The sequence below is a fragment of the Cyphellophora attinorum genome (genome assembly GCF_001299255.1).
Source record: "Cyphellophora attinorum strain CBS 131958 chromosome Unknown Contig42, whole genome shotgun sequence".
Lineage (NCBI taxonomy): Eukaryota > Fungi > Ascomycota > Eurotiomycetes > Chaetothyriales > Cyphellophoraceae > Cyphellophora > Cyphellophora attinorum.
The window spans coordinates 145,035-167,975 of NW_017253270.1; the positions used below are offsets into that span (position 1 = coordinate 145,035).

General features: G+C 54.8%; 8 protein-coding genes across 8 annotated transcripts; 5 read left to right on the forward strand and 3 right to left on the reverse strand.

Annotated features, from left to right (window-relative positions):
• Positions 1 to 223: 223 nt before the first annotated feature.
• AB675_3785 (UDP-glucose:glycoprotein glucosyltransferase) lies at positions 224 to 4,753 on the forward strand (the record flags this gene model as incomplete). Its single annotated transcript, XM_018143866.1, has 3 exons — positions 224 to 372; positions 423 to 2,694; positions 2,756 to 4,753. The coding sequence occupies 3 exons, from the start codon at positions 224 to 226 to the stop codon at positions 4,751 to 4,753; spliced, it is 4,419 nt and encodes a 1,472-aa protein (XP_017995204.1).
• Positions 4,754 to 6,840: 2,087 nt separating this feature from the next.
• On the reverse strand, positions 6,841 to 7,494 carry AB675_3786 (uncharacterized protein; the record flags this gene model as incomplete). The annotated part of the gene is made up of 1 exon (XM_018143867.1): positions 6,841 to 7,494. The coding sequence occupies one exon, from the start codon at positions 7,492 to 7,494 to the stop codon at positions 6,841 to 6,843; it is 654 nt and encodes a 217-aa protein (XP_017995196.1).
• A 1,271-nt stretch (positions 7,495 to 8,765) lies between these two features.
• On the reverse strand, positions 8,766 to 12,508 carry AB675_3787 (DNA-binding protein reb1; the record flags this gene model as incomplete). Its single annotated transcript, XM_018143868.1, has 2 exons — positions 8,766 to 9,664; positions 9,760 to 12,508. The coding sequence occupies 2 exons, from the start codon at positions 12,506 to 12,508 to the stop codon at positions 8,766 to 8,768; spliced, it is 3,648 nt and encodes a 1,215-aa protein (XP_017995259.1).
• Positions 12,509 to 12,856: 348 nt separating this feature from the next.
• Positions 12,857 to 13,723, forward strand: AB675_3788 (uncharacterized protein; the record flags this gene model as incomplete). The annotated part of the gene is made up of 1 exon (XM_018143869.1): positions 12,857 to 13,723. The coding sequence occupies one exon, from the start codon at positions 12,857 to 12,859 to the stop codon at positions 13,721 to 13,723; it is 867 nt and encodes a 288-aa protein (XP_017995241.1).
• An 81-nt stretch (positions 13,724 to 13,804) lies between these two features.
• AB675_3789 (Allantoinase) lies at positions 13,805 to 15,417 on the reverse strand (the record flags this gene model as incomplete). The annotated part of the gene is made up of 2 exons (XM_018143870.1): positions 13,805 to 14,727; positions 14,784 to 15,417. The coding sequence occupies 2 exons, from the start codon at positions 15,415 to 15,417 to the stop codon at positions 13,805 to 13,807; spliced, it is 1,557 nt and encodes a 518-aa protein (XP_017995195.1).
• Positions 15,418 to 16,522: 1,105 nt separating this feature from the next.
• AB675_3790 (Ribosomal RNA-processing protein 14) lies at positions 16,523 to 18,218 on the forward strand (the record flags this gene model as incomplete). Its single annotated transcript, XM_018143872.1, has 3 exons — positions 16,523 to 16,540; positions 16,588 to 16,671; positions 16,716 to 18,218. The coding sequence occupies 3 exons, from the start codon at positions 16,523 to 16,525 to the stop codon at positions 18,216 to 18,218; spliced, it is 1,605 nt and encodes a 534-aa protein (XP_017995235.1).
• A 325-nt stretch (positions 18,219 to 18,543) lies between these two features.
• Positions 18,544 to 19,490, forward strand: AB675_3791 (Enoyl-CoA hydratase domain-containing protein 3, mitochondrial; the record flags this gene model as incomplete). The annotated part of the gene is made up of 2 exons (XM_018143873.1): positions 18,544 to 18,833; positions 18,869 to 19,490. 2 exons carry the CDS (start codon positions 18,544 to 18,546, stop codon positions 19,488 to 19,490), a joined length of 912 nt encoding a protein of 303 aa, XP_017995208.1.
• A 1,024-nt stretch (positions 19,491 to 20,514) lies between these two features.
• On the forward strand, positions 20,515 to 22,176 carry AB675_3792 (uncharacterized protein; the record flags this gene model as incomplete). Its single annotated transcript, XM_018143874.1, has 2 exons — positions 20,515 to 20,563; positions 20,630 to 22,176. The coding sequence occupies 2 exons, from the start codon at positions 20,515 to 20,517 to the stop codon at positions 22,174 to 22,176; spliced, it is 1,596 nt and encodes a 531-aa protein (XP_017995244.1).
• Positions 22,177 to 22,941: the final 765 nt, after the last annotated feature.

The following is a 22,941-nucleotide window of genomic DNA, read 5'->3' on the forward strand; positions in this document are numbered from 1 at the left end:
CATTGAAATTCGTCGACTTTCAAAAGTTTCTCCAACGACGCGTTCCGCACTCCGCGTCTCCTGAGAAATGGAAAATGTGTCCTCCTTGCGCCTGCCATACATGGATAAGCAAAGTCGCCGCCGACAGGCCTCAGGACCGATTCCATCCTTTGTCTGATGATGAACTCGTAGCATTTGCCCCGATGAACTTGAGAAAGAGCAGCCCTCGATGACCTGCTTCATCATGCATCGATCACACCTGCCCTGGAGGTTGAGTGTGGCCGCGGCATTTGTCGTGACATTCCTCGTAGCTGGTGGTGCTGCAGCAGGCCATTCGGTCAACGTTGCCCTACAGACATCATGGAATTCGGCACCGTTTCTGGTAGAGTTACTGTAAGCCCGGATTCTACACCAAGCCAGATATAGGCACTGACAACCCATAGAGAGACGGCCGCCGCCGAAAATCCATCGTCCTACTTCCCTCTGCTGGACAGAATCGCACAAGGCACATTTGCGGACGTCTCAACGGAGAGGGAGTTGTATAACAAGTTTGTGTCTGTACTCGATCAAGATGGGCTGCTACCAGACGCGGAGGCTCTGTCCTCCTTTAAGTTCGCCCTCTCCCTCCACGAGGCGGCGCCCAGGATACAGGCACACCTACAACACTACAACACTTCGGTCCAGCCCAACATGATGGCTGCTCAAGACGCAGTATGCCCGGTCTGGGTGCACTTTGATGGACAACAATACTGCTCTCCAACACTAGACAGAGCACAGCAGCCGGTGGATCTGGCTTATGGGGACGATACTCTGCCCTTCGACAGAGTCCTCGGACCTGCTGATGCCCCTTCTTCCATAATCTACGCCGATATCACCCACCCGCTGTTTGCAGACTTCCACTCTGTTGTATCACAAACTGCTCGGGAAGGCAAGACGTCCTACAGAGTCCGTTATCGTGCTACCGATCAGGCAACCTCTCCAGTGACACTAAGCGGATATGGCGCTGAGCTCAATCTCAAGCGTACCGACTACATCGTCATCGATGACCGCGAAGCAAGCACGAAAGGCAATGGAGATGCCGCGGACGTCAAGGAGCCTGAACTGGACGATGAACTGGAGATCAAATCCCTGACCACGACCGAGCTATGGAATCTTGGTCTCAACGCCGCCAGCTGGATAGCCAAGCACGCTGACCCCATGCAGGCTCTACTTCAGGTATCTACGGACTTTCCTCGCTACTCGTCATTCCTGGCGGCACAAAATGCAAGCGATGATTTCGTCTCAGAGCACCGACACAATCGTGAATTATTGCTTCCAGCAGGCTACAATGCACTCTGGATCAATGGTCTGCAGATCGACCCTCGCGAGATCAATGCATATTCCTTGCTTGATCATCTGCGGCGCGAGAGAAAGCTCATTGCTCGGGTAAAGGACATCGGTTTGACGGCCACGGAAGCTGTGAGTATTCTGGCTAACGATGCCATCGCCAATTCTGCACGCAATGCCGTGGATCAGCGCTTCAACTGGCGGGACTCAGATGAAGGTGGCGAGGTCATCATCTTTCTAAACGATCTAGAAAAGGATTCTCGATACGCCGCGTGGCCTACGAGTCTAATGACCTTATTCCAGCCTCAATATCAGAGGGGCTTACCAAATGTTGCACGCGATATTCACAACCTGGTTGTGCCTATCGAAGTCGAAAAGCTGTCCGAGATCGAGCTGGTTGTCACGACTCTGCAAATGCTTGTCAAGAGGAAGCTGCCTTTGCGAGTCGGCCTTGTCCCTGTGGGCAAGAGTCCTATTTCTGATACTTACAGCCGGCTGATGTACCATCTGCTTGACACCTATGGCTTGTCAACACTGCTCAACTTCTACGGGGCCATTGTGAAATCTGGCAAGGTCATCCCTTCGCCTGACAAGCAATTCGCTTCAGCAATCAAAGATCGAAAGTTGAGGGCAGGAAAGACTGCTGCAACGTACGCCGAGGTCACGGCTGATGACGAGCTCACACAGCGTCTGACAAGCCGAGACGCTTACGCTGATCGCCTAGAATTGAATGGCCCGATGCCTCCATTCATGTTGAACGGCGCCGTGTCGCCCCGAACAGAAAGTTGGTTCGAAACAATTAACAGCCAGATCTACATGGACACCCAGATGGTCATGCAGTCGCTTTATGTAGGCACTCTTACGGATGAGTCTGTCGTCCGAGACTTCTTTTTGACCGATGCAGCCGCCAAGCGGAATGGCTTAGTGATACCTCACGACGAGAAAGACATCCGCGTTGTCGACGTTGCTGCAATGACGACCGAACATGCCGCGGTCTTTGACAGTCTGCCCCGTCTGCCTGGCGCGGAGTCGGCTCTGATAACGGATCGCGCTCATTTGATGGTGGTCGCAGATCTGGATTCGAATCAAGGAAAAAGCCTCCTCGGCGCGGCGATGGACCTGCAGGAACAAGTGCCCGAGGTCGATGTATTGATGGTGCAGAACCCTGGCAGCGAGTCTACAGCAACAGTGTCCTCGCTTCTGTACCGCTGGCAAAGCCAGACGGGCCCAGCGCTGGATGCCGAAAAGAAGACCAAGTTGCGAGCGTTCTTAGCAGCGACGGGCGTGACAGGGTCGTCAGCTGAAGACCTCCGACGCGACTCGAGCATATACTGGTCCACTGCTGAGCCCTTGATAGCAGATCTTGGACTGAAACCTGGAGACAGTGCAGTATGGCTGAATGGACGACTACTTGGACCATTGCGGCGCACCCTCGGGCGAAGATCTGCAGCTTCTCCTCGACTACGAGCGCACCTCCAGAATAGCGCCAGCAACCGCTGCCATCACTGCACTCAAACTCGAGGAAAAGTTTCAAAACGCTTTGGACATCGCGAAGATCACAGCGACTGTTGCCAGGTCCCAGAAATCAGAGCTGCCGGAGGGCATGCGAGGGACCGCTCCCATGCTGCGGCTTGACCGATACAACCTTTGGGATGACACTCACACAGTGGTTCGAGCAGGAACGTCCAAGGATCCGACGATCCAGGTGGTTGCAGTGCTTGACCCTGTGGCTGAAGCGTCCCAACCGTGGATTTCGATCGTCAAGACTCTGTCCGAATTGGAAGGAGTTAGCGTCAAGATCTTCTTGAATCCCAAGGAGCAATTGTCAGAGCTGCCCTCTAAACGCTTCTATCGACAAGTCGTACAATCAGCTCCAACTTTCGACGATGCAGGCTCGCTTGCTGCACCCGAAGCAAACTTCAACAAACTTCCCGAGGATGTCCTGTTCAACCTTGGACTGACTGTACCACCTTCCTGGCTTGTGTCGCCCAAGCAGTCTGTGGCTGATTTGGACAACATCAAATTTGGCGTATCGGACAGCGATGTTGGTGCGGTGTACGAACTGGAGCATATCTTGATCGAAGGCCATGCCAGAGATTCAAATGTCAGCAGTCCGCCACGTGGCGTCCAGCTGCTGCTGGGGACGGAACAAGATGCTCACTTCACCGATACAATTATCATGGCGAATTTGGGCTACTTCCAATTCAAGGCCAATCCTGGTCACTGGTCCATTTCCTTGATGCCAGGCCGCTCCTCAAAGATCTATAACCTAGACAGTGCCGGCGCTGAAGGGTATCTCCCAGTCCCTGGAGACGACAACAGCGCCGTGACGTTGATGAGCTTCCAGGGCGTGACTCTGTACCCACGACTATCTCGAAGAGAAGGGCAAGAGACCGCCGACGTCCTCGAAACCTCCACACTCGGATCAGCAACAGATTATCTCAGCAAAGGCGCATCTTGGGCCTCTTCAGCTCTATCCTCCCTCGGCCTAAAACCCTCCGGTGGCCAAGCTGAAATCAACATCTTCTCCGTCGCGTCCGGCCATCTCTACGAACGCATGCTCAACATTATGATGGTCTCGGTAATGAAACACACTAAACACACCGTAAAATTCTGGTTCATCGAGCAATTCCTCTCCCCCTCTTTCAAAGCAACCCTCCCCGCCCTAGCCGCTCACTACAACTTCGACTACGAAATGGTGACCTACAAATGGCCACACTGGCTACGCGGCCAGAAAGAAAAGCAGCGCGAGATCTGGGGCTACAAGATCTTGTTCCTTGACGTCCTCTTCCCGCTCCAACTCTCCAAAGTCATCTTCGTGGACGCCGACCAGATCGTGCGCACGGACATGATGGAGCTCAACAAGGTCGACTTGCAAGGTGCACCCTATGGGTTCACGCCCATGTGCGATTCCCGAACGGAGATGGAGGGATTCCGGTTCTGGAAGAAGGGCTATTGGGAATCCTACCTCGCAGGAAAACCATACCACATCTCCGCCCTGTACGTCGTAGACCTCAAGAAATTCCGCGAACTAGCAGCAGGCGATCGACTCCGCCAGCAATACCACTCCCTATCCGCCGATCCGGAGAGTCTGAGCAACCTGGACCAGGACCTGCCGAACCACATGCAGCATAACCTCCCGATCTTCAGCTTGCCGCAGGAATGGCTGTGGTGCGAGACATGGTGTAGTGATGAAAGTCTTGGTCAGGCGAAGACGATTGATTTGTGCAATAATCCTCTGACGAAGGAGCCGAAGTTGGACAGGGCGAGGAGGCAGGTTCCGGAGTGGAATGAGTATGATGAGGAGATTCGGGGCGTTATTGCGAAAGCACGCGGTGATCTACCAGATTCGGCGCCCAGCGATAAAGCTGAGGCTGCGAAAGAGCGGTTGGAGGACTTCTTAGAGCAGGAGGAGGGACAGAAGTCGCTGAAGAAGGACGAGCTGTGAGAAGTGCAATGTTAGAGCATAGCTTGAGACTCAAAAGTGCACGGTGTGTACGAACAACTGGGCAATGATGTGTGGCACGCATATGATACAGGTACAATTAGGGAATAGACCATGCTTCAACACAGTCGGTGGCGCTACTCACCTGTCGGGCTCGCTTGCTGGACTCAAGAGCACGCCCTACCTTACCACCGACGCGATCCACACCCAGGAACCCGCCAGCCGCGGCACCTTCAAATCCCGTACGAGGCCACGATCTACCGCATGCAATGACCCCCAGAACACGGTGCACGAGTGAACATGCTCTTCACCGTCTACAACATACCTCTCGGTCGCGATCCCCTTCCGATCAGGCAGCGCACGGCGGACTCAGCTGAGACCGGATGACAAAGAGTTTTATAGACCGGTTGACTGCTCACGCACCTGCCCAGGCCAGACACTTCCCGACGCAGGAGCGATCAGCCGGCGGCATCCGTACCTGCCCGATCCAGATACTTCTTGTGGCAGGCGCGACCTGTTGACGAGATTCGCACCTACCTTGCCAAGTACTTCTAGAGGTCAAGCAGGAGCGACCAACCCATAGCGGTCACGCCTGTCTCACCGAACACCTCCCGAGGCAAGAGCAATAGGATGACAACGTTTGCGCGCGTCAACTGCGGACAGAACAGATAGGCAGACTTGTCTCGATATCTGGCACCGTCACCAGAACTTCGGAAGTTAGACCTGAGCTCGCTTATAGTACATTTACTTGCGAAGCCTGTAACACTGTGGTACCGAATGGTGAGCAGACATTCCACTACACAGAGTCAAACATCTATCCCAACTTGACCTATCAGAACAAGCTGGCATGGCATCTGGATATCGCAAACTCAACATTTGTGGATTGGCAGAAATGTCGGATCCAGGAGAACTCTTCAGAGATCCCGACCAGTACCTCCTCAGCTACTTTTCGCAAGACAGCAGGAGCGACTACCCGGTAGCGTGCACACCTGCCTCACCGAGCACGTTCGGAAGCAAGAGCGACGGGATGACGACGTTTGCGGCTGCCTCGCTACTTGGAACTCTTTCTGCGGTAGGGGCGACCGTTATGGGGCGGACTTTCCTGCTAAGCACAGCCATGTCAGTTAGCGGCAGGAGTGTGGTATGCAAGGCGCGACCGGAGGGCCAGGTCAGATGGAGATGGAAAAGGAGCGTCAGGGCGGACAGCATAGTGAGAGGCGCTAGGGCAGCACGACTTTCTGAGACCGCTTGATATCACTATTCGAAGCCGGTCGATCCGCAGCCTCGCACGAGACCGGATGACCAAGATTTTGACGAGACTCATTTACCGCCGGTTGACTGACGGTTACAGCTGAGACCGGTTGACATAGAGGTGCGGTCCGGAAATTTTCCTGGTCCTGTGGGCGGTGATGAGAACCACTGCGAGAGCAATAGCAGCGAAGTGTGCGTGAGGAAATCTGTATGCTGTGAAGGAACTGGACCGTGGAGACATGACGGCGAAAAGGAAGCATAGAGTCCGCCAGATGTGCAGAAGAGACCGAGGCATCATGATGTGCTGCGGCTCTTGGCGGCGAGAGCGATTGAGGCGGGTTCGACGTGTTCTCGGGTGAGTTGGAGGTCAGCGGTGACAGTTGAGGTAGAACGAGCCTTGACGAGCGCTGAAAAGCATGAGCTTAGCGAAGGTGCCTGGGTCGTCAATTCAAACAATATGGATACCCAGGTCTCGATATCGGTATCTTGCGATACAAAAACGGAACCACAAGCTACTCGCTGCGCGACGTTGCTGCGGTGCTGGGTCGCAGCAAGAAGTATGGATGTTCGTTATTCGATCCTGGGTCCTGCGCCTCAGCGAATCGATCCGGGTGGGTTCGCTGGGAATCTGTCGTGGTGATTAAAGAGGACTGATGCGTCATTGTCACCTCACACAGTCACAGCTCGGCGACGAGAAGATGGGTCCATGTAGTAGGTCGGTCATCATATCCATCTGTCAAAGTATTTACTCGCTGTCGTCCCATCATAGTATCATCATCATTGAATTTGCGCCCTCTCCCCATCGAACGGTTCGCTGGCTCAGATAACAAGACCCAACCTCACACAACGTGCCACACCAAGGCAGCCAAAGAAGGAGCTATGACCACCACAAGGGTGAAGATGGCGCCAGCGACTTGTGCTCCAGTGCTCACGTCGTGTGTCGCCAGTCCAGCTCCAATTCCCACGAGCGTCCCCAAGAGTGCTGCGTACGCGACGAGGAGCACGGCTTTTATGCTGCTGAAACGGAGAGAGACGACGAGGTACCGAGCTGCCCTACGGCCGCAATAGACAATATAGTTGTCGATGAATGGTCCAGTAGGGGGACGACCCTGCTGCTTGTGCAGTACCGAGGTGAGGAACTCTTTGAACGCGAGTTGACTGAATGACACTCTGGTGGGTAGTATGGAGTGGTAGTTGGGAAGAATTGAATCTATATTGAAGACCTTGATGATTGTCAGCATCTCCGCAGCAGTATGAACAGCAGTACTGACAAATGCTGGGTCAACATCAAAAATGGCTATTTGGCGTGCGGTGAACAGCAGATATGCAGCAAGGATGAACCGATGCCGGGATATATGGCGACGATACCGAGTGGACATGCGGGTAAGCACTACATGTGGGCCCTCCCACGAGGCGGCTGCCACGTCCTCAAGGACTCCATCGGCTGGGTTTGTGGCGAGGATGACTGGTACGACAATGCGTGTAGCAGACATTCCGTGTGAAGTGACGGGGCGCGGGGTAAGTGGTTCTTGGCGTGTTGCTGCTTCTTTCCCTATGCTTGTGGCTTCGGTGTGCTGGCGAGCCTGAGTATTGTTAGTAGACCTCTTGAAGGTAGACACGGCTACACGGTACAGCGCACGAGGCGCAGCGTACAAGATACAGACCTGATGTCGGGAGCAATGTTGGTTTCTTGTTTGAGGCACGTCCCGGGCGGCGACGAGATAGTGGCCAAAGCCACGAGCACTTTTGCGGTCTGCACCGAAGCCAACTGTTGTGCGAGGCTGATCAGATCAGATTCAATCCTAAAGCACATAGAGGTCTGCCACAGAAGACTCATCATCTTATCAGGCTCGATTCTCGTCGTCTGATTTACCTCAACGGCCCGCGACGGCGAGCTATTGAGGTACATCAAAACCCAGCCCCTCGTTACCATCTAGCTTCGTCTGATGTACAACTCCCTTTACCGCCACTGGCTCATGGCCAAATCTTGCAGCAGATTGCATCATTCTTCACATCTCTATCGTAGATACAGGCGCTGGCTTACACGTAGTTGCTATTGTCGCCGCAGTCGCACTTCTTGTCGCCATCGCAGACCCAGTAGCTTGTCGTCGCGTTCTTTTCGAATGAGTCAACATGGCCGTCGGCATCGCACATTCGGGAGAGCCTCAGACGCGGACCCCTTGCAAATGGCGCATGATATCTGATAGCAGGCGTCAAATAGAATGCATACAGAGACTGGATAGGAATGTTGTATTTGCAGTTGTGGTTGACGGCAGAGATTTAAACTTGGGGGCGGCTTCAAGTTCAGAGAGGAAATTCTTGGAGAGTTGAGCGACTGCGAACAGCTGGAGCCCGGATGAAATCCGAAAAAAATAAATAGGCAGGAGCAATATGACATGATTGAATCCCTGACTTAGCTTGTCAATGTTGCCGCAAGGCAAGGTGGCTGCACTATGAACAGGAAGGACTAATTATGATGCTATCCATGACTGCAGAAGTGAGGTATGTGTACACAGATAGTTGACTCTGATGATGCTCCTTTGCTGCGCCAGCCCTTCGGCTCCTCTGATCAATACTTTGATAAGTGTAGTGATGATGAGGGTACTCTCGCCCCCGACGAAAGTACTGTAAGGATGCAGCAGTTGTCCGACGACCCATGCTAATCAGCATGATCTCAATAACCATCTGTAAATATGACAAGACATATTCGACAAACGACGGACTGCCATGCGACAGTCAAGGTGCGCCAGCTGTTCTCCGTGCCTCAAGCAGGTAGCGCAATCTCACCACCATCAGCCTCATCCTCCTCATCGCTCTCCAGAAAGTTGATCCGTCTGCGCTTGTTCTTTGGCTTGGCTGGCGCTTGGGCTTTCGCTTTACGGGAGTGCTTCTCGAAGATGTCCTTCAGTTTGTCTGACGATGCTGCGGCTTCGTCAGTTTGCCCCTCCTCAATTTCGGCGGCAGGCTGTACCTGTTGGGGAGAGTTGTCCGAGATTCTCCTACGCTTGGACTGGCGGACAGGCACAGGAAGGCTCGACTCGACCTCGGCCTGCGTATCGGGCAGAGTTGGATATGAAGATTGCACTGCATCAGAGGTCGCGGGTGCGCCCGAGCTCTTGATAGGACCATAAGCCGACTGCGCGGTGTTGGAAGGGTCATCCAGAATCGCACTCAGCTTTCCACGAAACTCTGGGCTCGGACTAGGGCGGTGCTGCAATGGTATACCCGGCGACGGCTGCTCTTGCGATGGTGTCGCATTTCGCTTGCGGCGACCGGAGCTACGGAGGGCGGAGGTGTCGGCTTGGGTGGCGTCGAAGGCTTGGGTGGCCGTCATGCGTTGTGTTGGGGTCTTGGTGCGAGAGAGCGCTGGCCTCTTGGGCTGTTGCGACGGATCGTCTTCGCCTTCGGGTGGGGGGTATTCCGATTCGGCATTGACAGCGACGAATCGTGGCGCGAAAGCTTCGTCGTCCTTCTCGTTCTGCTCAGCTTCGGGTTGTGTGGGCTCGTCCACATTTTCTTTGGTGTCATCACCGACTTCGTTGTCAGAGTCTTCGACACGCTCTGTGGAGAGCTTCTTCCCAGCCTTTCCAGGTGTACCAGATAAGCGACTGGCCATTCTCGACTTGCCCGGCGTGACTCTCGGCTTCGCCTTTCCTGCAGAGGCTGGCAGTAGTTGATCAGCGCCAGAATCGATCCAGATTCCGTGCGCCATCTTGCCATGCAATGCACGCCAGTGGCAGAACATTGAGCACCAGTACGCGTCTCGACCCTCTGACTGACTGCCGCCCAATTGAAGGTCTCGACATTGACTTCCTTGTCTTCCTCTCGTAGCTTCTGAATCTCGACAATTGCATCATCGAAGCGCTGCTTCTCCTCAGTAGACCATTCACCATTGTTCTGCTTATCGCCAAGTGCCAACTTGGTGCGCCAGCGCTGACGGCAAGCTTCCGGATCGCGAGTGAGTTTTTCGCCAATCTCCAACCACTTCTGGCCAAGCTCGCCGACGAGGCGTCTCATTTCTTGGTCATCCTGGGCACTCCACTGGTTACTGAGGTCGACATTTTGGAAGTTGGTGCGGTAACGTCGCATGGCTCTTTGGTCGCGCTCAGGCAGAACATCGTAGTACTCCTGCAGGAAAGCCTCCTTGGTGGTGAACCGGTTGTACGACCAAGCTTCGTTGCCTTTGCGACATGAAGCGGTCATCATGTCGTTGAACTCGTACAGGTTGATGCCGTGGTATTTGCAGAAGTCATCTCTCCAGCGAGCGATGGCGGCGCGTTCCTCGACAGAGAACTTGCCTGATACGCCCTGTGCTTTGGCTCCTTCGTGGCCTTTCTCCTTGGCATGACGCTCCAAGCCAGCTTTTGTCAGGAATCTCTCGTCGCAATCTTGGCAGTCGAAGAGATTGGCGTGGACATCGGGGCTCTTCATGTGGTGGTTGAGAGTCTTCTGAGATGCATATCTGACGTTGCAGGTCGGGCAGCGAAATTCGCCTTCACCGCGCGAGAGACGTTTTTTGCTAGAGTTCTTGATGTTACCGGTTGACGCGTCACCGAAATCTGAGCTTACAAGCGCGTGTCCATTAGTTTCGGGCGGCGCGTCATCGACAGGAACATCTGCAACGTTAGACATTGCGCAACCTTTGCCTTTCGATTGTCGTTTCTTTGATTTTGGCGAGTTGAAGATAAATTGTTGTTCGTTGTCAGAGCTGTCGATGAAGTCAGTGGTTGAACCGGAAGACGAGGTTGAGCTGTCATCCGGCTCCTGCCCCAGCCACCTTTTTGCAATTGTCCGCGCTATCCCCTTTTTAGTCGAGCCCCGTGCACGTGATCTGTCCGGTTGATTGGTCACATCCCAAAGATCACCTCGTTGTCCTTCACTATTTTGCTGATGCGAACTTTTGTTACGTTGCTTGAGTCCTGATCTGGAGCTTTCTAACGACGCAATCGAGTTTTGGGGCTGCCTAAGCGATTCAGGAGGAAACAACGGAACGACAACCTCGACTCGCATGCGAGGAGCAGGCTTTGGAGCCTCTGGATGATAGACAGGATGACGAAGACCAGACTCTTTCGTATATGGCTGCGCAAACAAGTCCATGCTGCTCTGTCGCTGTCTCTTTGCTGGCTGCGATCGCCTTTGAGGCTTGACGAAGGTCTCATCGTCGTCGCTATCGACCTGTGTGTTGGGTGATGCTGGTGTCTCCCTCCTGCGCTTTTTGAGACTGTATACCTTCTTTGCTGGGCTGCTAAAGCCATGCTTTCGTTTCAGGGATCTTGCGACAGGTGTCTCCTTGATGAGTTCTGTTTCTGGAGCAGTATCGAAGCCACCATTCGAGGCTGAGGTTGTGGTATGGTCAACTGGTTCTTCTGGGCCAGGATCAAGCTCGACAGCGTCGTCGTTCATATCGATGTCCTCCTGCTGGGCCTCTTCGTCTGTGGATGGCTCATCTTCGGGCAGTGCTTGGATATTGGGCTCATGCGCATCTGCGACGTCCTCCGCCACAGTCTGCAGGATTTCTTCGGCTGCAGCAACATCCTGGACCTGACCCGTAAACTCGTCATCCGCATCTTCGGAGTCTGATTGCTCTTCTTCTGACGACTCCTCTTGCTGATGATCAGGCTCCGAGTCGTGCACAACAGGCTCATTCGTCTCCGATGCAGTCTCGTCTTGTTCTTCTGCCTCTGCAAGTTCCTCGACCGCGTCTTCGATGGGTACCTCGGCGATCTCAACATCGCTCTCGTCTGACATGGCATATTCACTAAACATTTCTGGCTCTCGTTCACGCACCCTTCGTGCAGCCTCCTTGATCAGAATCTCTTCCGCAAGCCTCGTAGCATCGTCCAGCTCGGCTTCCGGCTCCGGTGGAGGTTCATTTTCCGAGCCAACGATATATGGAACTGGTTCTGCGTCGGAACTGGACTCGTCAGGAGCAACTCTGCGTGTGCCCCTTCTCTTCTTGCTGCTGTTAGCTCGTGGCTTCTGCTGGGCCTTGCGCACCTCGGTCGCTCGTAGGGTTCGTGGTGATGGTCGCGATTGAGCCTGCGGCAGCTCTGTCCCTCGTTCAAGTTCTGGCAGAGGTTCTGTGTGCGCTGTTCGCGCCGCTGTCGCTCGTTCGTGTCGTGCTGGAGGGGTTGAAAGCGCTGTCCGCGCTTCAATGGGTTGCGTTAGAGGTATTCGCACCTCCACTGTCTGATTGGAACGCGGTCGAGGTTCCTCGTATGCTTCGCTAGCCTCTGCCGCCTCTTGACCACCGCCACTTCGGTGCAACCCATCAAAACCACTGCTAGAATGCCCCTGCGCCTCTTGCGCCTGAGAATCTCGCTTTTTCCGCCTTTTGCGCCGTGAAGGGTCAGTCTGCTGCGGAGAGCCCGCTAACGTCGGTGGTGGCGGTGGACTGAGCCTGTGACTGCGTCGTGTGTCCTCAATCGCCGACAGGTCGAAGCGCTCCGCTTCCTCACCCTCCCCTCCAGAGCCCGATGCAGACTCATGCGATTGTTCGTTGCCCATGATGACGGTGTCGCGCGGTGATTCTAGCTGGGTAGTGCGACGCGTTACGCCATTCCAAATGGTTTCTGCCACTCACACCTGAATCACAAGTGATGTACAGCCTGTTGTCGCGTCGTCCAAAAAGTGCTGGAGTTGACTGAGACCGGTTGACAACAGCCGTGGAGTTGGAGGCTCGACGCGAGAAATATTCGCGGGGTATCTGTACAGGCGCTATCTCCGATCATCTCCAGGCACATGCCTGCGCGAGCAGGACAGCCTCGATCGCCATCACCAACAAGGTACAACACACGCCCACACTTCCTCCCCCACCAACGCTGCCGCATCTCGGTGCCACGGTTGTCCGCGGCAATGGTCTTACTCACCGCGACCCCGGCCATCCTCTCCGCTCTGACCTCCCTCCCACCAGAAGCAAGATCGACTCTATCCGCACCTCTCCCGAATGATGCCTCCACGCCAATAGCACACACCACCCTTGTCACCCTCTCCAAGCTCGCCCGCCAGCATGGCCTCCCAAACTGCACACTCAACACCCTCCTCCACGGCACCTGCCCCTACACGCCCCCTCCACCACCCAAACCCGAGAAGTCACCTGAATACCTCGCCCTAATGGACCGCCTACGCGCCGAGCAGGAAGCACGAGACTACCACGCGCTCGTCGCTAAGAAAAGCGCTGCGGCGACCGCAGGTGCCAACGACTATATCTCCGCCGCAGACCTGGAAGGCGAGGATGACCCCCTAACCCCCTCCGTCGTCCTCAACGTCTTAGTATCAGTCATATTCTGCGGACTCGCGGCGTTCCAGATTACAAAATGGTGGGCGTACGGCAACGATGCTCTGCGCGTATTGATTTCCATGCTGGTCGCCATCGTGGTCGGCGTGGCCGAAGCAGCGGTCTACGCAGGCTACATGCGCAAGGTCAGGCTGGGAAGGGAGCGGGAGAAGGCGAAGAAGGAGAGGAAGTGGGGATCTCAGGAGTATAAGGGGGTGGGGGATGAGATTGCGTTGAGGAGGGAGGATGACGATGGCCCAGAACCACAAGAGGGGGATCGGGAGTGGGAGCGGAAGGAGGAGATATGGGGGAAGGGGAAGGGTGGTGGGGCTAGGAGGCGGGTTCGGGAGAAGTGGGAGAGGGAGCAGGATCGGCTGGCGAGTGAGCAGGAGAAGGAGGTGGATCGAGACGAGGATGGAAACGTGAATGAGAAGAAGGCTTTGTAGCATTAGGGGTGGAAAGATGAATAAAGGTGCTGGCTTTTCTATCGAGTCTCCGTGATGTATCCCATCTGCCAAAACCACGTCTCAGTGCACAAACCCACTCCTCTTCTTTCTTGGCTCAAGCAGTAATCGTCCTTCGCATTGCTTCCCAACGAAACCTCCATGGGATTCCTTGGATAGGCCGCGGTCGTATATGGTCCTTCCTCGTAGTATGGTCTGCTTCACCATCCCGACCATCTCCCTTCCTTGGTAGGGACTGCATTTATTCCGGAACAGCATCGTGCTCGGCTCCACCGTCCACTTCTGCTCGGGATCAAACACGCAGAAATCCGCATCGAAGCCGACTGCGAGGTCGCCTTTGGAACGTTCAAGTCCGACTTGGTGTGCCGTGTTGGTTGCGCACCATGTTACTAGGTTCGTTATTGCCGTATCGAATTGTGTAGTGGTGGTGAGGCCGCGACGGCTCATTTCGGTCCACAGGATAGGAAGGCCGAGGCCGACGGAGGAGATGCCGCCCCAGGCGGAGAAGAAGTCGCCGTCTTTGGCCCCTGAGGGGGGTTTGGTAGGCGCGACGTGGCCCGGGACAGTGCCGGGGAGGAGTTTCAGGTCTGGTGTGCAGGGTGAGTGGTCTGAGACGACGGTCTTGATTACTCCTTCTGCGGTGTGGCGGACGAGTTCATCCCAGAGAGTATCCTGATTCGACTGCGTGCGTATGGGGGGACAGCATTTGTGGCGGGTGTCGCCATTTGCGATCTGCTCTGCCGCGAGGGAGAGGTAGTGCGGGCAGGTCTCGGCCGTGATGTTGACGCCGCTGGCGCGTGCGGCGCGGAGCAGGGGGATTGCTTCCATTGCAGAGAGATGGACTACGTGGAGCGGCAGCTGGGGCGCGATTGGGGCAAGCGAGATTATCTCCTCGATGGCGCATGTTTCGAAGACTGGTGGGCGGGAGTCGAGGAAGGTGCGGTAGACGTCGAGGGGGCCCTTTGGTGCGAGTGGTGGGAGGGAGACTTGGACGTCGTCGCCGACCGACTCGGTGATGGGGGGGATCATTTCGGCATGGAACATGACTGTTGTGGCTCGTCGGCGAGTTCGGCGAAGACTTTGCGGATGTCTTCGGAGGAGACGGCTGGGAACTCGTCGACGCCGGACTCAATCATGAAGCCTTTGAAGCCGCGGACGCCGGCTGCGACGAGGGGCTTGAGGTCGGCGGAGTTGCCGGGGATGATGCCGCCGTAGAAGCCGACGTCGACCCAGCATTTGCCTTTGGCGGCGGCGATCTTCTCGTTGAGGTTGGCGACCGTGGTGGTGGGTGGGATGGCGTTTAGTGGCATATCTACTACTGTTGTGACGCCGCCGAAAGCAGCGGCTTGGGTGCCGGTGTAGAAGCCTTCCCATTCTGTCCGGCCGGGCTCGTTGAGATGGACATGGGCGTCAACTAGGCCAGGTAGTAGGATGTGTGGAGAGTAGTCGGTGTATGGGGTGTTTGCGGGGAAGTTGTCCTGGGGTACCACTGAGTCGTATGTTGAGATGATCTTGCCTGTCTGGTTAGAGACGATGAATGTGGCCGCTGATAAGCGGCCAGATCTGACTGCCCGTGACGAGGCTATCACTGTGATGGCGGGGTCCCCACTTGAGTCGTTAGATGGCGATTTGGGAGGCGTAGGATAGCCATGTCGGGTATCTGGGTTGCCGTTCATGGCTAAGCGTCGATTCAGATAACGTGTATACTTCAACGACAAGTGACGATGTTGACTCTGAATAGCACAGGAAGAATGAGGAAGGAGTTAGAGCATGTGAAGAAGCGAAGTGCTCTTATCTCTGTGGTGCTGATAAGGAGATGTGAGAAGGACGAAAACAGCACGTGCGTGCCAAAGTCGAAACAAAGAAATAGTAAGAGCGGCCTTCACGGACTACGTATTAAGAAAGGCACGGCAGGGCATCAAAGTCGATGTGCTGCCGCCACTTACCTCGTTTTGTCTCATAGAGAACATTCAAGTGACATACCCACCAGCCCAGGAGTGCTCTGGGGTGACGAGAGACATCGTTTGGAGTGGCAGCTGGGGAACCGGCCAAACCCGATAATAGCTGACGAGGCAGCGTATATGGCACATGGAATTGTCATTGGCTCAAGCAGCTGAATCATGGCCACATGGGAGCGTTTGTTGGTGAGAGATAAGAAGCCTCCGAGGCCTCTTACGTTGGGAATCGGATTCGGTACAATCATTTCGGGTTAGGCCAAAGCTTGGATTGACTTCCTTACTCGATATTTACTCGATAGAAACTGATCAAAAAGGCAGCGTCCTCGATAGGATCGAACCATAAGTTGTCTAGGTGTCGGAGATGCCCTTATGGCTGACTGAAAGGCTCGATCGTAGCGAAGTCGTCATGTCTTCTCTCCTAGTTGCATGTATGCAAGTTACAAGGAGGGAGGTATTCTTAGGAGTACTCGCCTAGCTACTGCCCACGCAATGCACGCAATGTAATGCCTGCACGGCGTATCAGCCAATAGACATTTTCAAGCGCTGATAAGGCGAGATTGAAGGAATGGACGTGAATGACTGGAGTGTGGGAGAGGTGGGTGACACAAGACCGTGCCGGAAGTCGGAGCGTGTACGGCGGCCGAAAAGGCGTTGAGATGATCCGAGCTGCGCCCAAAACAGTCCACCGTAGCCAAGATTTCGAGCGGCTCGTGTGGGGAAGTCATGAAAGTTTAGCGATCGATGTCTCGTGAGAGATTCAAAATTTTGGATGATACCAATAACCTCAAAGGCACTCATTCCTTAAACCTCGCCAGGAGCAGCCATGCCTGACGAGCTTGAGGTAGGCATCGCCAGATTGCTGACGGACTTTTATGCTGATTTGTACAGGAACGGCTGAAACAGCATGCCCGCAGTTTCGATGGGCTGCTGTCGTTAATACCGGCCAAGGTGTACTATGGCGAAGATGTCAGCGTGAGTAGCTGTAGTTCTATGCTGAGCCAGGCTAATGAAGGCAGGACCAATGGAAGAGGAAGAAGCAGACGCCCGAGCAAAAGCGAGAAGCAAAGAGGCAAAAGCTGGATCCAGACAACTGGAAGAGTGCCAAAGATGTCATGGATGAACGGGAGGCTGCATCCAAGAAGCGGCAAAGAGAAGAAGATGGCGATGACTTTGAAATCGACGGTATCGAGCTAGAAGAGCCAACGAAAAAGGCCGACGGAGCAGAACGCAAGTCCAAGAAGCAGAAAATAGACAAGAGCGAGGCGCCGCCACCAACAGAGACCGACGAGGAAAGAAGACAGCGGATACGAGACGCCAAAGCCGCTAAACGAGAGCGAAGGAGAGAAAAGAAGCTCAAGTCGAAAGAGAAGGCGGATCGAAGCAAGGCTCGAAAGCAGGCTGAGAAGGCTGCCAAAAATCAGGACAAGCCTAAGAAAGCAAAGAACAACAAGCAGCCGCCCGAAAAGAGTGAGAATGCAGGAGAAGACGCAGCTGAGGCTGACAACGACAATAACGAAGGGGATGAAGGTGTGGCCGAAGAAATTGATATTCAGCAGCCAGCGCATACACTGACTACCCAGCTTGACGATGAATCCATGTCCGATGTTTCAGAGCCTGAGGACACCGAAGTCTTCTCGCCACCACAGGAATCAGGTACTTCTTCAACGTCCTCGATCAATCCACCGGCAGAAGACCTCGTTCAAGCGAAGCCTACGCCGCCCACCGCAGACCCGACAGCTCCACCACCAAAAGAACGACTGGCTAATGCTCTAGCAGCATTCCGCAGTCAAAGAAAAGCAGATGTCGAAACAGCTCCCAAATCGCGCGCTGAATTGCTCGAGCAGCGCCGCCGACAGGAGGAGAAAAAGCGTGTGGAGAAGAAGGAGCGGATCCGCCACGAGAAGGAAGAAGCTCAGCGACAGCAGGAGGCCGAAATAGCTGCACGATTCTCCCCTGGTGGTTCTGGATCTCTGCTCAACTCTCCACGATCACCAATATCAACACCTGATCTGAATGAGTCAAACAATTTCTCTTTCGGCCGAATCGCATTCGACGATGGGAGTGCCTTCAACCCCAACATGCAAGCCGATAACGAAGCAGGCTCCGATCAGCGCAAAAAGAAAGGCCCCTCCGACGCCGCTACAGCCCTAGCAGCAGCCCTCAAGAAGAAGTCCCGCCTGTCCGGCTTAGACGACGAGAAGAAATCCCGCATAGCCAGCCAAGACATGTGGATGGCTGCTCGAAAGCGTGCGGCCGGCGAGAAGGTCAAAGACGACACCTCCTTGCTGAAGAAAGCACTGAAACGCCAGGAAGGCCAGAAGAAGAAAAGCGAGAAGGAATGGACTGACCGCAAGGAAGGCATCGACAAGAGCATAGCGGCACGACAGAAGAAGCGGACTGATAATCTGGCAAAGAGGCAGGAGGAAAAGGGTAAGAAAGGCAAGGGCAAGCCGAAGAGGCCTGGGTTTGAGGGGAGTTTTAAGGGGAGAACTGGTGGGAAGAAGAAGGGGAAGGCCTAAGGCAGGCATCGCGTCCGCAAGCATGGCATACCTGTAGCATAGCGAGCATTGGATCCTGCACTGACTTTTCGATGGGCGTAACTATTACCGCTGCCACAAGAAATGCCATCTACCTAACATGACACCATCCTATGCCAAGACTGACCTGTTGTTCCGACTTTCAACCTCGGAAGGCAGCCAAGAGATCCCGTCCCATCGACTACTATCACTGTCTCGTGTAAAACAGTACTTTGGTACCTGCCGGTTCAGTCGCAGGCTTGAGCTGTTCCTGGATTGCGTTGACAGACCATGGAAGGTACACATCCCACATGACGGCCATCCCAACATGAGCTTTCCCAAACTCCCTGCTAAAGCCGCCTACCTCACAATTGACAACGCGCGCCGCCGCAACGCCCTTTCTCTCGCCGTGCTACGCAGCCTCCGCGACCAGCTGCACAAATACAACACTTCGCCATCGGACGGCAAGTTACGGATACTGCCTCCTTTCCAACCTTCCACCTTCACGAGCTGGAACGCGCCACCAGTCCCACCGATCTACCAGAATCTATCCGAGAGCACGCCTGGCTCCTCCTCAACGGGCCCGCCTGGCGCGAACACCGTGCTGATCTGCCTAAGGTCCTTGTGTTACGCAGCTCAGGCCCCGTGTTCAGCGCCGGGCATGACCTCTCTGAACTCCGCGGCCTGTCTCACGATGAGGTCAAGGAGACCTTCGCGCTCTGCGCCGAAGTCATATCGTTGATCCGTCGGAGCCCGATCCCTGTTGTGGGCGCGATCCATGGGCTCGCGACGGCGGCGGGATGTCAGTTGGCACTCACTACTGACCTACCCATTGCGAAGGCGAGCACGCCGTTTCAGTTGCCGGGAGCGAGTATAGGCTTACCATGCACGAGTCCCAGCACGGCAGTGAGTCGGAAGTTGGGAAGTAATGCATTCACATATCGGATGTTGGCGCTCGCGGAGCAGGTGAGGGCGGATGAGCTGCCTGGGCAGGCGGTGGATGTGGTCAAGGACGACACGGAGGAGGCGTTTGAGGAGAGGGTGAGGCAGGTAGTACAACGACTGGTGGATTTGCCAGCGCAACCGCAGGCGTTTGGGAAATGGGCTTTCTGGACGCAGGTTGGAATACGGGGGGTGGAAGGAGGGCAGGCAGATGGATATGAGGACGCTGTCAGCTGGGCAGGGAAAGTGATGGCGCTGCATGCTAGAGGAGAGGATGCGCGGGAGGGAATGGCTTCGTTCGCGGAGAAGAGGAGACCACAGTGGAAGACGTGAATAGATTGTCGTGGCGCTTTCCTGTATACGCGTCTTATCTACTACGGTGATCTTGTTCGTGAGATATCGGAGGCATCACTACCAAGCATCGCGCGAAACGGACGTCGCGATGATGAGCGGCACCTACTGGCAGGCCTCGCTCTTTCCTGTTGGGTCTCCTTCGTGTATGGACGGCATGCAGGAGCTCAAGCAGATTGTGCTTGCCAGCCTTTCCTGAAGGCAGGTACGCAAGACCCGAATTGAAACGTGCAGTGCACAACGTGTACTCAATACGCTCATCTGCAACATGTCACAACGACTCTCATCCACTCTTAACCTCGACGCATGAATTTCAGATTGCATACGCGGCTCATGTTGTTAACAAGGACATGACGGGACGCTCCTGGTCAGCAGTCGATCTAGGAGCCAATTCAAACCCGGCGGAACACTGGCGGAGAGTCCGCTGGGCAGTTCAGCACCACGCAAGCGTTATCATGCACTGCAATTCATCTTGCGAGGGACGTGGGCTGTTTCGGCGATCGTGCATTTTCCTCGCTCTCACTTCACGGCCAGCTGGCCCAGTGGTTGCACTTGCGTAAAATGACAGTAGGGTAGTGACGCTTACGATCTCAGCTTCCTGCGACGGAATCACTTCCTCCAGAGAAGCGTGCGGCGTATCGTTTCAGCGCGTCGTTCAGCCCATCACCGACTGCCGTCGGCCGTTCAACCGAAGATCGGACGAAAAAGCTTGTGGTAAACGAGAACCTTCCCAATATGTGGCAGCTGATGTGGGGATAGAATAAGGTACCACATACATGTATGATTGATGAGGTCAACAGGCCTATAAGAAAGTCAAAAGCCCCTCCTCCACGCGGTGCGGCATGCCCCTTGTCGCCGGCTGCAAGATCCAGATCTTGGACGAATTTGAAAGCCGATGGAGTCAATGATGAAGAATATTTTCTTTCATCAAGAAAAGCGTCATGCGCTGCTGCACCTCGACTGATCTCTTCGGCATGTTGCTGTACACAGACAGCGCTCTGCTGTCATGGCGTCGCCTCGTACCTTGCCCCGCGAGGTCGACACGCTCATTGTTGGTGCGTAACCCTACCCCGCGGTCTTCGGATATGTTCCTGAAGTACACGCATCTAACCGCCTTGCAGGGAACGGACCTTCTGCGCTGATACTGTCGTACATACTGCACGGTCACATACCCGTATACGACGTTGAAAATCCGCATCCGGACAGCATACTTCACGAGAAGCTTAGGCACACGTCCAACCTCGTCGACCTCGACGTTGACCATTTTACGGAGCATTTCCTTGCCTCAAGGTACTCGTACTCGACACAGGCACTGCCCGTCAATGTGTTGCTTGACGCGCTTATAAGACCATATGGCGAGAGTGAGGGCACTGCCTCCTGTGTGAAGTGGGAGTACGATCCGAGTAGAGCCGTCAGTCATGCAATCGTTGGCGACACGCACGATGCTGGCGGCCAATGGGTCGACAATCCGGTCCAGGCTAGCTGGGATATTGGGACTCTGAGCTATGCCGGCATGCTGTCACTACCTGGATACACCTTCGCAGAGCACTACGAGAACCACCATGGCGAGCCGCTGCCGTTCTACATGCGGCCGACTAGGAGAGAAGTAGCAGGCTACTTCGCAGCATATCCGAGTCAAGCAGGCATATCCGACAGCGTCTACAACGATGTTCGGCTGTCTGACATATCCAGGACAGAGGACGGATTCTTTGTTCAGTCTCATGGACTGAAATGCCGGCATCTGGTGTTAGCTACGGGCATCTTCTCCGAGTTGATCCCGCCTCGACCTCTCTTACAGCCTCTGAAGGTCCTGCCACCCCTGCCACCGACGCCGACTAAGCTGCCGCTACTGGTCATAGGTTCCGGCTTCAGTGCAGCAGACATCATCATCTCTTCGAGTCCGGCTCAGAAGCTGATGCATATCTTCAAGTGGGACCCTGCACACAGACCTTCACCATTGCGCGCTTGTCATGCGGATTCCTACCCTGAATACGCTGGGGTCTACAAGCGTATGAAGTTGGCGGCACTGTCGCCGAAGGCCTCACGCGACAGGAGGCCAAAGCCTCACAGGACCAGATCTACAACTTTCGATCTGAACCGAAATTGGGACCAAACCTACGAAGGGCTTCCAAATACTGAGATCATTGCTGTTGATGTGTCTGACTGTGGTTCCGAAGCTACGCTCAAACTGCGCAATAGTGCTGGCGAGGTCCACGAGCGGCACATATCAGCCATGGCATATGTTGTTGGCAGACGAGGCAGTCTGGACTATCTGTCTCGAGATTTGAAATCAGAACTGGTTCCGGAGCTTTCACAAAGCGGCGACTTGAGTTTGATAACAGGTCAGACGTTACGCGAGAAAGCCAATGAAGATATGGAGGTCGCTCCCGACGTCTTTATTATTGGCAGTCTGACGGGTGATTCGCTCATTCGCTTCTCGTACGGGAGCTGTGCGCACACGGCAGGCAAGATCATGAGCAGAAGCAACGCAGTGGAGTCTCATGGTAACTTGAACGGCACGGCTATTCTGGCTAACGGCAACAAACCCAGTCCGAAGAAGAGTGTCAGAGACAGTCCTCGCGTTCCGGCGATGAATGGTTTTGATGGCCATACTACTTACGCCAGGAGGTTGTCCGAGCAAGACCTTGAGCATATTTCCACTAGATGAATGCCGACCATGACGAAAAGGCTACCTTGTTCGCTAGTCTGGTGGTAAATTTATAGTGCTGCCGGCACCATGTTCCGCCCAAGTCGATGGAAATTGAGAAGAGTCCCGGAAAGGCAGGCAAGCTTCCTTCTCTGGCATTTGCAGTTCTATCGGGTCCGCGGAGCATGTTTCGTCATCATCAGACGCAACAGACGATGACTTGCATCACCAGCTTCAGCTGAGATGCAGGCTCGGCACTTTCCGCTCCGTCGCTCCGTCCTGCATGAGCCAAACGATAACGGGAGACAAAGTCACTTCGACGACACCCATGACTATAACACAGTGGCCCCCAGCGTGACTGTGACAGATGAGAACGACACCAACTTGAACCATACAACGGCCGCAGAGAGTAGGCCCAACACCCGAGTTCCTCCAAGACACACAACACTTCGACTCGTCGTCCTCAATCATGGTTCTCCACATACCCTGGGCTTTATTAGCCGTTGCAAGGATCGTGGCTGCTTGCTTCTTTGTGGTGGTCGTGTGCGTCTCGGGGTTGGGGCGAGTGCAGCGATCGTCTGCCGCGTTTCTGTGACCGCTCGAGAGGGCCTGGCGAGTCGTAACGAAGTCTGGACGGCAATCGCATTCCGCACTTACGATCGTCCTATCCGTCGCCGGAAATCAACGACGGGGGAGACCGCGCGACGACACCTGTCGTCGCCCGCTGTTGGATCAGCATGAACTATCGGAACAAAGTGGCTGTCATCACCACCATCACGTTGCCCT